The sequence below is a fragment of the Watersipora subatra genome, chromosome 9 (genome assembly GCF_963576615.1).
Source record: "Watersipora subatra chromosome 9, tzWatSuba1.1, whole genome shotgun sequence".
Lineage (NCBI taxonomy): Eukaryota > Metazoa > Bryozoa > Gymnolaemata > Cheilostomatida > Watersiporidae > Watersipora > Watersipora subatra.
The window spans coordinates 18,013,539-18,027,559 of NC_088716.1; the positions used below are offsets into that span (position 1 = coordinate 18,013,539).

Below are 14,021 nucleotides of genomic sequence, written 5' to 3' on the forward strand. Positions count from 1 at the left end.
TCCATGTCCTTACGCCTGCTTATATGTACTTGTACTATGATATATATTTCTATTATTATATACGGTCATACCTCGGCATACAAGTCCCACAAAATACGAAAAAAATTGAGATACAAGCAGGATTTTGTGCAAGTTTTTTTCATGAAATATCAGCATACGAGCCTGTTTTCGATGGCCACTATATGGCCGACTATGTGAGAAGCTGCTTTCAAGAACAGCATCGGTCAGTCTTATTTGTCGAATCAATTTGAAAAAAGTTTTGAAAAGGTTGGCTACAAGTTATAGTGAAAGTGAGGCAAAAAGCGCGAAACCAAAAAACCTAAGACAAAATTAAATTAATTGTAGTAAAAGATTAAAACTTCAAGTGTGTTTAGTAAGTTAAGCTCAAAGTTTCTGTTAAGTCACAAAGGTTTACTGTACTGAATGCGTTGCTGTCAAGTCTCTCTCAGACTGTCGTTATCCACAACGTCTGTCTCGAAGATAAAAACTCCATACAAGAGTGTACATAGTGATACTACATTTTATTTTTTATTGCAGATCATAACAGCTAAATAGGTATTTGCTAATTTGCTACCGTAGATACTGAATTATACAATTAAAAACACCTTTTTCCATCGCAATATTCTCATTAGGTGATTTTCCATTATATGGTAACAAATTAATTAGTACTTGCTTATTTTATATAGAAAATAGTGCCTTGAGATATGAGTAAATTGCCATCGGAGCTCAGTCACCGAAAGAATAAGCTTGCATGTCGAGGTATAACTGTGCATGCATTTGTGCATTTCCACAAATAGATTTCAGGATGCATTCGGATTTTCCACGCATGACCAGATATCAAAAAATATATCTATCACGCAATCAGCATTACTTCAGCCCATTTCCACAATATTGGAGTTATCTTCCCCATATTACTGAAAGTGCTATGCCACTAACACAGACAGTAATTACCTTATCGATAACCCGAAAACGAATTAAATAAACTAGTTAATCACTACGCCTGTCTCGAAGATAAAAACTTAGTAGTATACATAATAATAGTACCTTCTATTGCAGATTTTAACAATTAAATATTTGTTGCTTTGTTAGTGTAGGCACTGAACTACAACACTTGAAAACACGTTTTTCCACAATAATATCCTGTTTTTTTCATAGTATGGTAATGGATTAATTTATATTTAGTTATTTTATACCGGAAATAGTGCCTCTAGACACGAGTAAATTGACATATGAGCTCAGTCTCAGAACGCATTGAGCTCATATGTCGAGGTATGGCTTTATATGTACTATTATATGTATTTGTACTATTGTATATGTGTACTTTTATCTATGCAAGAGAGTGAATCCGGTTCTGTGAAAACCAGAAATTAGGTCGTTCACATGCAGCTCTATGGAATGAATGGCAAACATAACAACCTCAGCTAACAACCGGCTTGAACGTCATGCAGAGTTAACATGGTTGACACCTGAGCTGCTTCCTCTCTGGCACTCGGCGAAAAGTATGTTAGGAAAAAATTTACACTACCGGAAATTACTGAATCTATCCTAGTGGAGTGTCAGGATATATATGGACAGTGCTCAAAATGACCTATACACCGGACAGCGCTTGTTGCCAAGGAGCCTGGTAGATACAACATATGTAGCTATAGCCGCTCTCTGTAAAACTTGGTTGTCTAAGTATGGTAGCATGGTAGACAATGAATACACTTTTTTTGGAGTGGAAGGCGGGAGAACGAGAGAAGAGAGTCCGGAGTTGGGTGTACTGTCAATAACTCCATCACCTAATACCTAGAACAAGATATGGGGCCTATATCTGATGGAATAATAACAATGAGACTGCCACACCGGGGAGAAGGGTGTGTTACCGTTGTAAGCGCTTATGCTCTTTCACTATGCCAAAATCTGATGGGAAAAAGAGGAATTCTGCAGTGACTTGAAAAATACCATTAAATGTGTGTATGTTACCAAAAAGTTGAATATTGCTGGAGACAAATGCTAGAGTAGGGACAGAGTCGGAAAGTTGGCTTAGTGTCTAGGAAGCACAAGGTACAGGCAAATGCAATGCAAATGGTCAATTTCTCTGAAGACTTTGTTTGGAGTATGGTGGTCATCACCAATACTGTTTTCAAGAATAAAAAATATCATACTACTTGGATGCATCCACCGTCACAACACTGGCACCTCTTTGGGTACATCATAATCAGACAATCAGATCTCAATGATCCTCTTGACACCAAAGCCATGAGAGGTGCTGATTTCTCCACAGATCATAACATAGTTTGTGCAAAGCGTGTTTAGTGTGAGACCAAGATGCCATGAATAGATATTCTATCATATGCAAGCCACAACCATAGACAGTCTTAGTTGTCTAGGCTGATTGCAAGAAGACATACAGCGCAGTCAGGATAAATGGGCCTACTTTGGTACCAGAGCTGTACTTGGCATCAATAAGACAGAAAGGCCCAATAATGAATGTTCCATATGCTGACCTCATAGTGAAGTCTGAAATGCTTGGTGTACATAACTGCATATACATTGCAATATGTGTACATAGATACATATATACACCGCAATATTTTTTCCACCATTCTAACCAGCCGGCACTGCATATCCAAGTTCTGCCAACTTCTCTATCTGCTTCATCAAGATTGGGCAAGATAAAACAAGTTTGTTAGCTTTGGCTATAGAAAACGAGCTGAAGTGCTGCATCCACATATTTGGTATCAAATCCACGCTGCTGTTTTCACGATGCTGCTTTGAACACCACTTCGAACAATCTTTGTTTAACATTTGAAGCCACGATTTATTGCAGTGTCGATCTGGTTACACCTTTCGTCCCTCAATCAATCTCGATTCTTTTAGAGTTTTTTCAACAAGTCTTGCTTTTGTTGTACAGAGAGGTCTACTCATGGCATGATTGCAGGTATGAATCATTAAGGAGGGGCACCTATGCACCTGACATGGACAGTCGGGTCCTTTGATGTTCAGCTTGTGTGGCAGCGCAGAGATTTACCTATTCAAGCTTTCCCGGTTGAGGATTTTGTTTCTTAGGATACAGGATTAAAAATCCTTTGACGCCAAATGTTGATATTTCATGGGTGATTAGCAAACAAAAGGCTGGTTGATTTGATTTTAATTGTATCATTTCTCAATGGAGTTTAAAAAGGCACTAGATCAATTATGCAATTACAGAGATCACTGCTGGGTTTGTGACAAATATGTGGAAACCCCTATACTTAATTCGGCAATACAAAAAGCAGAATCGCAACATGAATTGCATAAGGTTTATCTTCAGCTACTTCAAATAGACATAATCAGGTGCATTTCGCAGGCGATCGGGCGAAACCGCAGGTGCAAGGCGCAATCACAGGCGCATCATAGGCACAATCAGACGCATCCCGAATCTGTAACAAAGTTCATACACGATGAAATAGGGATGAATCCGTTTATGGAACAGTGGCATCAATAAGAGCACATGGCCCAATATCAGGTCCCCGATAAAGTGGACTACACTGTATATACACATGTATATATATATTATATATTACATATATTTTTCAAAGTATGTCCGTGTGTCGTATGTCTGTCTGCATTCTGGCTATAGCTATTATTAGAATAGCCTAACTGGGCAACAATGCTGATGCAATGTCATTGCTTACCGGCATTTGAAACTTACTAACTAGGTTGGTGGAATTTTTCCTTGGCAATGTGCCAGGCCACTTGGCAATGGCCTGCCACTTGCTGGAGAGTTGCATGCCAGCGAGTGGTAAGCAAATCTCATCACTTATCATTGTTTATAAGCTGATTTTTAATACCCGGGCAATGCCGGGAGGCACAGCTAATATATATATATATATATATATATATATATATATATATATATATATATATATATATATATATATATATATATATATATATGCTTACGTATATATGTACATGCATAAATGCGCATGTATGTATCTATGCTAGTTGATGTATTCATGCTTATGCCTGTACACTGTGCATATAAATATGAGGTATGATCTTTATATGAAGTTAATGTATGTTTGTGCTAGGCCTGTATGCCTGTACGCAGTGGCACTGTCATCTACACACATTTATTGACAGGTTTCTAACTTTTGTTCCGGCCATCCAGCAGTTTTGCCTCTTTGCATCCATAGGACTCCTCGTTGATTTTTACCTCCAGATGGTCTTCTTCGCAACTGTACTCAGCATTGACATTCGACGACTTGAACTCAGTGACCTTGACAGAGGTCATGCTTATCTTCATATACAGGTGGTGTAGACACTACTTTCCAGTTTTTTTACAAGAGGTTGTATTTCCTTTGTGTATGTTGTCGTTGAACTTTTGTTCAACCTTTGATTACAGAGCGATGGGGGTCCGGTAATGACTGAGAATTCTTCTCCGATGCAGTCGGATGATAGCCGGAGTTTCGCTCGCCCCGATAATGATAAATTCATTGTTAATTCCCTTTTTCACATACCCAAAAGGATCAAGGCAAGTCTATGGATGATGGTTGACGGGAGTCGGAGTGCGCAGTTTGTGCCATTCTGGGAACTTTTTTGTGAATTGGATGTTGACCTGTGTGTTTGCGTTGCTTGTGAATACTTACTGTTGATCATTGCATAATTTGTTGGTCAGCAAGCAATATGGCATTGTGAATACCTGCAATGACTGTCAAGTTTATCACTGCTCTCAAAATCATCACTTACATACATGTACAGCTGCTGACATCAAAGGCTAATTGATTTCTGGAAAATAGTTGCCATCTCTATAAAAATAGTTATCTTCCTGTTGAATAAATCTCTCCCGCGCTATCAATATGCTAACCAAATTGTAGTACTTTTCACATTTTTTGCTTTAAACAGTTCTGTTATTTTCTGTTAAGGTCATGAACTTTCTGGCACAATTTCGGGTGGTTCAGCGTCTAATTATGCTCTGCACAGTATGCTGGATATCTCTTGTCCTTTATCGTGCGGGCGTCTTCACACGTCTGGCTTCCTACCTCTCTTATGCCCAGCCAGCTCAGCCCGCTTACTTCAACTTTGACCTCAATGACTCGAGGATATCCGAGGAAGTTCGACAGACACTGAGTGATCCAGACATGGTACCAGCAGTGAGAAGGGTACTTCATCAAGTAAGTTCTTATGTAAAACTAGGAAATCTACTGCCTAGTGAAGTCTCGTCATGTCATATGTAATACATATGATGTATCACATATGTATCACGCATATCATATGTATTACATGTATCATACGTATGTCATATGTATTATGTATGTCATACATATGTCATGTTTATTATGTATGTCATACTCCCAATGATATATGCCATATGTCATAAGGAGTCTTGGGGTTATGATGGTCTCGGTTTATGCTGTTTCGAGGTTACGAATGCACCTCATAAAATATAAAAATGACATCAACCATCTTGTCTTATGACATATGCATTGTAGACAGTGTAAACAGTCAAGAACTAGTTTCTCGCACGATAAAAATGTTTTTTTTGCGTTTTTTAGTGATGCCGTTCCGGTTGTGTACAAATCATATTAAAATTAACTTTAATTCTTGTGGTAATGAATTGTTTTCTATTTTTCTAAGTGCTTTTTATATTATTACATTTTATTATAGTACGATACTTTACAGTACGTATAGAGTAATTTATTTATGATGCTCCAACCTAAACTGAAATTCGGGTTACACCACGTCTTAAGATTGAACCGGTGTTCCATGTCGAGGAGTGAGGACCCCTGTGCGGGTTTTGTATATCGTTTTTAAGATAACAGGTTTTGTACATTTGGAATTATCTTCACATTTTTGTAGCTGTTTTATCATTACCACTTTGCTTGTAAATTTATTTTGGAATTTCTATATACGTGTATATGTTGAGGAGCTGCCAGGAGCTAGCCAGAATAACACAAGTTGGTTTCATAAATTTTTGTTAAAATGACTGCATAAGCAAGCTCAGTTGATGTTTGGCACTAGCATACCATCATGTTTACGCTGGTCTAGGGAGATGGGAAAGTTTAACCAATATAATGAGTTCACACTGTATTATATGTCTTCTGCACCCTTTTTTTTGCACCCTTGTTACATTTTATTATAGTACGATACTTTACAGTACATATAGAGTACTGTATTTTCACATATGTATTCCGTCATTTTTCTGTTCTGTTGATTTTGCACTTGCATGACTGGTTTGAACCAGGCTTTGAGTTCGTAGTTTAATTTGAAGTGGCATTTTGGAAACTTAGAACTATTGACTTTAGGAGAGACATACCTAAGTTAACTTTGGCATATAAAAACATGAAAATCAGCCTTTTGCTTGACGTTAAGCTCAATTTCTGTTGGCTATGCATGTTTACCGCCGCCTGTGGAGTGGTTTGTACCATAATCTAGAGGGAGAACTGAAGTTTTTTCATATTTTAGTGACGCTTGCAATAGGAACATTTTTCTATTTTTTGTTTTTATATTGTTTTAAGTCTGAATAAAAACATAAAATAGTTAGTAAGAAACTTTGCTGAAGGTTTGAAATTTTATAATATGCCAAAAAAGCATTCAATCTTCTATTATTGTGTTTCCTGTTTGGTGAATGTACTATCGCCGTCTGTCAATGAATTGATGGTGGGAAATGGAAGTGGTGCATGTATAGAGTTGAGCATGTTCGGTTTCTCAGGACGGGGCTACGATGGAGAACTGGAGGAGTCTGCCCTCTAGCCACTGGCCATCTATATTCTCACTCTACAACAAGTCTCTCGTGGGCAGATATGTCAGCTTCATGCCACCCATCAAACTCTCATTGATCCTCTCAGCAGAAGGTCTGGGGAGGGGAGAGTATGAGTAAGTGTGCATTAATCAAATTGCATTGCTTGTTGTCACATTGCTTGTCATCTCGTGTATTCCATGCGGTATAAGGTAATATCTACATTCCATATTAGGCAATATCTACATTCCATATAAGGCAATATCTCCATGTCATATTAGGCAATACCTACATTTCGTATTTGGAAATTTTTACTGTCTATGTCAAGCAATATGTACACTCCATATAAGGCAATACCTAGATTCTTTATATGGAAATATTTACATTCCTTATAAGGAAATACCTGCATTTCATGCTAAGCAATGTCTAAATGCCATGAAAGTAATGTTCAACTACTATGGAAGGTAATAAGCAAACATAATGCCCAAGGAACATAACTCTGCAAATGCTCAAGGCCTAGACCTTGCTGAGCCGCATTAAGGTTGTTACTGTGAGTTGATATATGACAGTGTCACATAATATGTATGCTGAATATGAGATACAATCTTCACTCACCACACTTACCTCTAGTGACCCAGAGGAAGAAGGTCGGGAGGAAAAGGAGCGTCGCAGAGGGTCGGTCGATGGTGCTGATAATATTAATAATAATGGCTCTTTTCTCGCTTGGCTGGAAGGCAAAGGTAAAACTCTTCAAATTGCAAAACATATTGCACTTTCTAGAACCTTCTACGCATAGTTATTGGCTGTTGGAAAGGTTGCTCGGAGGTTAAAGCACTTTTTTTAACTTGCTTTGCTCACTGAAATGTTGTAGCTTTGCAAACTGACTCCATTTGTAACATTTCTCAGATAATTCAAGAAATCATGTTTCTCGAGTCAGATGAGCCTCGATCGCGGAAATTGCAGATGTCTTGGAGTTGTCCTTTCACCTTCTGTTTTTTGCAGTCCACTTGCTCAACTCCTTGAGTGGCACAGAGAAAGCAATTCTGTGTGTGACTGTGCTGACGGCACTGGTGCTTATTGTCTGGCTACTCGTCTACCTCTACAGTGTTATGTGTCGTCGAGACTATGCCAAGTGGAGGAAGTCTACTGGACGATACAGTCTCGCTAGTCGTCTTGTGAGTGGAGCTTGAGCTAGTCATTGATGAGTATATTTTCTACTATAACCATGTGCATGTCAGTCATTTGCAAGAAAACTGATGCTTCAAATGACCTGGAATTTGGTGATTCACCAGGAAAGATTCTGCTTAACACAATGATGTTAACAACACGATATTAACAACACGACATTAACAACACGATATTAACAGCACGATATTAACAACACGATATTAACAACACGATATTAACAACACTATATTAACAACACAATATTAACAACATGGTATTAACAACACGACATTAACAACATGATATTAACAACACGATATTAACAACACAATATTAACAACACGATATTAACAACATGATATTAACAACACGATATTAACAACACGATATTAACAACACGATATTAACAACACGATATTAACAACACAATATTAACAACACTATATTAACAACACAATATTAACAACATGATATTAACAACACGACATTAACAACATGATATTAACAACACGACATTAACAACACGATATCAACAACACGATATTAACAACATGATATTAACAACACGATATTAACAACACAATATTAACAACACGATATTAACAACACGATATTAACAACACGATATTAACAACACAATATTAACAACATGATATTAACAACAAGATATTAACAACACGACATTAACAACACGACATTAACAACATGATATTAACAACACGATATTAACAACACAATATTAACAACACGATATTAACAACATGATATTAACAACACGATATTAACAACACGATATTAACAACACAATATTAACAACACCATATTAACAACACAATATTAACAACATGATATTAACAACACGACATTAACAACATGATATTAACAACACGACATTAACAACACGATATCAACAACACGATATCAACAACACGATATTAACAACACGATATTAACAACATAATATCAACAACATGATATTAACAACACGATATTAACAACATAATATCAACAACATGATATTAACAACACGATATTAACAACACGATATTAACAACACAATATTAACAACACAATATTAACAACATGATATTAACAACAAGATATTAACAACACGACATTAACAACACGACATTAACAACATGATATTAACAACACGATATTAACAACACAATATTAACAACACGATATTAACAACATGATATTAACAACACGATATAAACAACACGATATTAACAACACAATATTAACAACACTATATTAACAACACAATATTAACAACATGATATTAACAACACGACATTAACAACATGATATTAACAACACGACATTAACAACACGATATCAACAACACGATATCAACAACACGATATTAACAACACGATATTAACAACACAATATTAACAACATGATATTAACAACAAGATATTAACAACATGACATTAACAACACGACATTAACAACATGATATTAACAACACGATATTAACAACACAATATTAACAACACGATATTAACAACATGATATTAACAACACGATATTAACAACACGATATTAACAACACAATATTAACAACACTATATTAACAACACAATATTAACAACATGATATTAACAACACGACATTAACAACATGATATTAACAACACGACATTAACAACACGATATCAACAACACGATATCAACAACACGATATTAACAACACGATATTAACAACATAATATCAACAACATGATATTAACAACACGATATTAACAACATAATATCAACAACACGATATTAACAACACGATATTAACAACATGATATTAACAACACGATATTAACAACACGATATTAACAACACAATATTCCAACATGATGTTAACAACATCCTTAAGCGATGGTAACTGTGTTCTTGGCATCTTTCTAGATTTTAGTAAAGCCTTTGACTTAATGGATTATAACATATTGTACTCAAAACTCCACAATCTTAATTTTGACGTCACCGCAATTAACTGGATCAGAGCTATCTAACCGAACGTAAACAACGCACTATTACTGGTAACACTTTATCTTCCATACTAGATTTAACATGTGGTATACCTCGAGGCTCCATCCTTGGTCCAACTCTTTTTTAATTTACATAAACGTTTTAATACGTGTCACCAACCTTTTCACACCTTTGCTCTATGCAGATGACACTAATCTCTCTTTCGAATCCTCTAACATCAACGAGCACATAGATTGTTCAAATTGCAAACTTTTTGCTATTAAAAACTGGTCCACTTCTAACAAACTCACCTTAAATGTTGATAAGACTAATTTCATGCTACTAAAAAACCCCAAAATAAATTTCATCTAGCTAACACTCATCCCTTTTTCATTTTCAACAAACCAATTTGTCAGACAGATCACACTAAATTCCTAGGTATTTTCATTGATTCTAATCTCACTTGGAAAAAACACAACGAATATTTACTAAAACAACTGGGACCCTTATCAGGCTTACTCTACCGCACATCTGAAAATTTACCCCACAAACCTCTGCTTTTATTATACAGTTCTATGGTTAATTCAAAACTTTCATATTGCATGGAGGCATGGGGCAACGAATTTGATAACACTTCAAAAGCACATGATAAAGATCATTCACAAAAAACTGGCCTCACCTACACCAGACCTCTTTTAAAATCATCATCCATACTACCTATCAGTTCACTATATTCATACCGCATTATACTTTTAGCCCATCATGAATTTTCTTGTAATTACTTCCCTTGCACAATATATCAAACCCGATTCTCAAATTTCTGTCGAAATCTCCCACAATCTTCTTCCCGTGCAGGCCGTTGCAGGGTGGATTACCAACAGGCCATTTTTTGGAACTAACTTCCGAATACTATAAAAATTTAAATTATATCTTTTAACAAGTGAATAAAACCTAATTACCCATAAAAATTTGACCTTGATTACCCGATGACGACAAGCCCGACACCACAACTAGCTGTGCTAATGCGTATTATGGGCTTCATCACTCTTCCAGCTTTTTTCTTTTGTTTAATTACTATCGATGGAAATAAATCAAAAATCAAAACATGGTGTTAACAACATGATGTTAACATCATGTTAACAGATTGATTCACTTGAACATAGGCAAACAGGACTTTCAAATGGGCTTAATCATAGGTTCTGCATGATGGTGACTATCTCGCAGATATCATTATCAAAGTAGACATTTAAGAAGAGCTCAAGAGTTTAGCTATATGTATCATGTATATTATATTCATCTCCACTTTGGGTAGAAATATCGGCACACGAACGCGTAAACTAGGACTAGTCATTTTGCTCTCACTGTCTTCTATATATTTAGTTGTAAAATTGAACCTCGCTAGTAGCATCTTACACATTTTTGGTGCTAACAAACCTCTGTCTCTCCAAGTGCATTCAAAACCATTTAATTAAGCTCTTACATAAAGTACTTTAATAATGATAAGTAATTCATATGGCTGTTTGAGTTGCGAGGTCAAAGGGAGGTGAAACCAGCTCCAGAACTTGTGGCGCAATGTTGAGCCAATCTTTTGGACGTTGTACTAGCGCAACAATATAATTATGTATAATAATAATATAATAATATATAGATAATATATAACAATACAATTAATAACATTCTGGGGTGCATTGCGTTGCTTTCTCCTTCAGCCGAGATATAAGGAGATACTGGACGATGAGTCGAGTGTTTATATGGAGGGACTGAAGCAGCCAATAGAATGCCTCGTCTGCTCTGGTGACTCGATAATTTGCTCAGACCTTGCTGGTGACATCCGAACTTGGAAAGCGAGTACAGGGGAAACGATGTCGATTATCGACAGAACGACGGCCTTTGTCGATCAGATAAATGCTGACGATGACTCGAAGCTGCTGCAGCAGGTAATAATCAGCTATTGTTTTATCCACAGTTTTATGGTTGCAGGTAAAGAGAAAAGTTGTCTAATAGAAATAAGATGAGAGATGGTAAGTTAGTCTGTTTCTGTATGTTCTTTTTCCCATCGACAGTACTAAAAGTGATTACAATATCTATGAGGAGAATCTTATGAAAATGATTAGCCTTAGGCTCTCAAATTCAGTCAGTATTACTATTGCTGGTTTTCTGCTAGGCTGAGAACCTTATAGTCTAGCTAAAAAGGAAAAATTGACATGGTCTGGTGGTCTTTTGGCATTTCTTTTGCGCAACCATTGAATGTCCTTTTGGTATAAGTATATTTCGACCAGTAAAATTTTGGCAAAATAACCATGAAACGTTTTTTTTATTCATATTCGTGTCGTACAATCCAATAAATAAAACTGCTTCAGCTGTAATGCTTTCGGTGTCGCCGCACATTAGGCTAGACTAATACATCTGCGTGACATTTTTATTTAGAATTTCAGAAGAAATTTTCAAAAGTTTGGGCTTTCATTATGCGCATGAAAAGCATGGAAATTTTTCAGGCCATTTTTTTAGGTAAAAGGTGCGTTTTACAGGCCATTGAATACGGTAACTCGGAACAAAATCATGCGTTTCTCTATTCACTTCTTAGCATAGTTATTAAATGTGCTGATGGGCATTTTCATGGATATACGCTGTCAATTTGACTAATTCTCGCTGATGATGATTTCAGATAAACAGCCGTGCGAGATTGTAGCCATACAGTCAGGTAATCACAGAAAATGTGATCATACTTTGTGTCATAGAAACACGTGCATCACAGGGGAGACTACTTCCTACTTACATTCACATTTCTTAATTCATTTCCTATTTCTTTGCTTAGTTTAAATTCTCATGTTTTATTATGTCCTGAAGACCTCAATTGCGTTTACCTTTTAGTCCGGGCTAGAGAGTCGTCTGAGTGGCCGTGTCCGATGCCGGACAGCAGCGTGTTCCTCCAATCCGATGTCGTTTGACCTCGCTCCTTTTGTCGCTACTCAGTTCACAACAATGAAAAAGAGGAGCTTTTCCGATTGTTTGCGAGACATAGAACAGGAAAGAGCCAGCCAGGTAACACATCACCGGTTTCTATTATGATTTTGTCTAATGTTGTCTTGTTGTATTCTCAACGGTTCTGTTCTCTTTGTTGGTAGACAAACATGATGGTTTCTGCTCATGAAGACTTTAATGATGAGCAGGTGACTGGCAGGTGAGTCAGCAGATGTAGTTTCTCTGTCAGCGTCAGAGGTTAATCTCAAAATATTGCTTTGCAAAATATCTCATCAGTTAGTTTCTCACTTGATGGTCAGATTTGACCAGCAAAAGTAAACTATTTTCAGTCTGTGTTGATTTTCGCAAGCCAAAATGAAATAATTTTTTATTAGTTGAAATTGATAGGGTAAAAAGTTGAATAGTTAACTTTGTGATTTATTAAAACCAAATCTTTTAATTATTAAAGGCTGGTTGTCTTTATTCGCAAATACCATGGTTGCCTCGATGGTAAAAACTAATAATAATAATTAATCGAGAGTTTAAAATTGCTTTAATATTAAATTAATTAAAGAGTGATAAATTGAGTTGTACATTAAATTACCAAATTAGTTTATGCTGAATTACTCACAAAAGTTATCAAATAAGCATAAAAAATTGCATTAATAATTGAAGTAATAACATATTTGCTGGAAAATTTTCATTAATCATTAATTGTTGAGATGAAACGCCTAAAATCTTTTGTGTTAAATTGCTAACTAATGATTTAATGAGTAATTTAATACAATGATAATGTGCGTTATTAATTGACCACAACCCTAGTAAATACCATATGGTAGGTTCACTATTCACAGTGATCCACTCTGTCTGTTTGCTTCATAAGGTTTGAAGTAAATCTGTTTAACTTTTAGATTCTCCACCCGCTACAGTCCACCACCCAACATCTGGTGTCTAGATGTGATGGATGGTCTCATAGTGGCGGGATGCAGTGACGGCAGCGTGGAAATCTGGGACAGTAACACCGGGATGTTTAGGCTGCGTCATAAAACCGAGTTTAGAGATAGTGGCATAGCAAGTATCAATGCTACGAAGAACAAGTAAGCTGTCTAGCTGGCTGAACAATCATTATAAGTCTGTTACCTTTCGCTGACAGTGAAGTATGGCTAATTTAGTTATATCATTTGTCAATTTTGTTGCAAATTTCTGCTTTTATACCTAAA

The 14,021-nt window shown here is 36.2% G+C and overlaps 1 protein-coding gene across 1 annotated transcript in view; it reads left to right on the top strand.

The window, feature by feature from the left end:
- LOC137403768 (sterol regulatory element-binding protein cleavage-activating protein-like) overlaps positions 1-14,021 on the top strand; it is a 31,015-nt gene that overhangs the window by 13,291 nt on the left and 3,703 nt on the right. The window contains exons 11-20 of the mRNA XM_068089802.1: positions 4,111-4,279; positions 4,373-4,501; positions 4,893-5,141; positions 6,680-6,843; positions 7,337-7,446; positions 7,709-7,881; positions 11,550-11,777; positions 12,712-12,882; positions 12,966-13,021; positions 13,713-13,898. Of these exons, the coding sequence (XP_067945903.1) occupies positions 4,111-4,279; positions 4,373-4,501; positions 4,893-5,141; positions 6,680-6,843; positions 7,337-7,446; positions 7,709-7,881; positions 11,550-11,777; positions 12,712-12,882; positions 12,966-13,021; positions 13,713-13,898 (1,635 nt within the window). The remainder of the gene's footprint in view (positions 1-4,110; positions 4,280-4,372; positions 4,502-4,892; positions 5,142-6,679; positions 6,844-7,336; positions 7,447-7,708; positions 7,882-11,549; positions 11,778-12,711; positions 12,883-12,965; positions 13,022-13,712; positions 13,899-14,021) is intronic.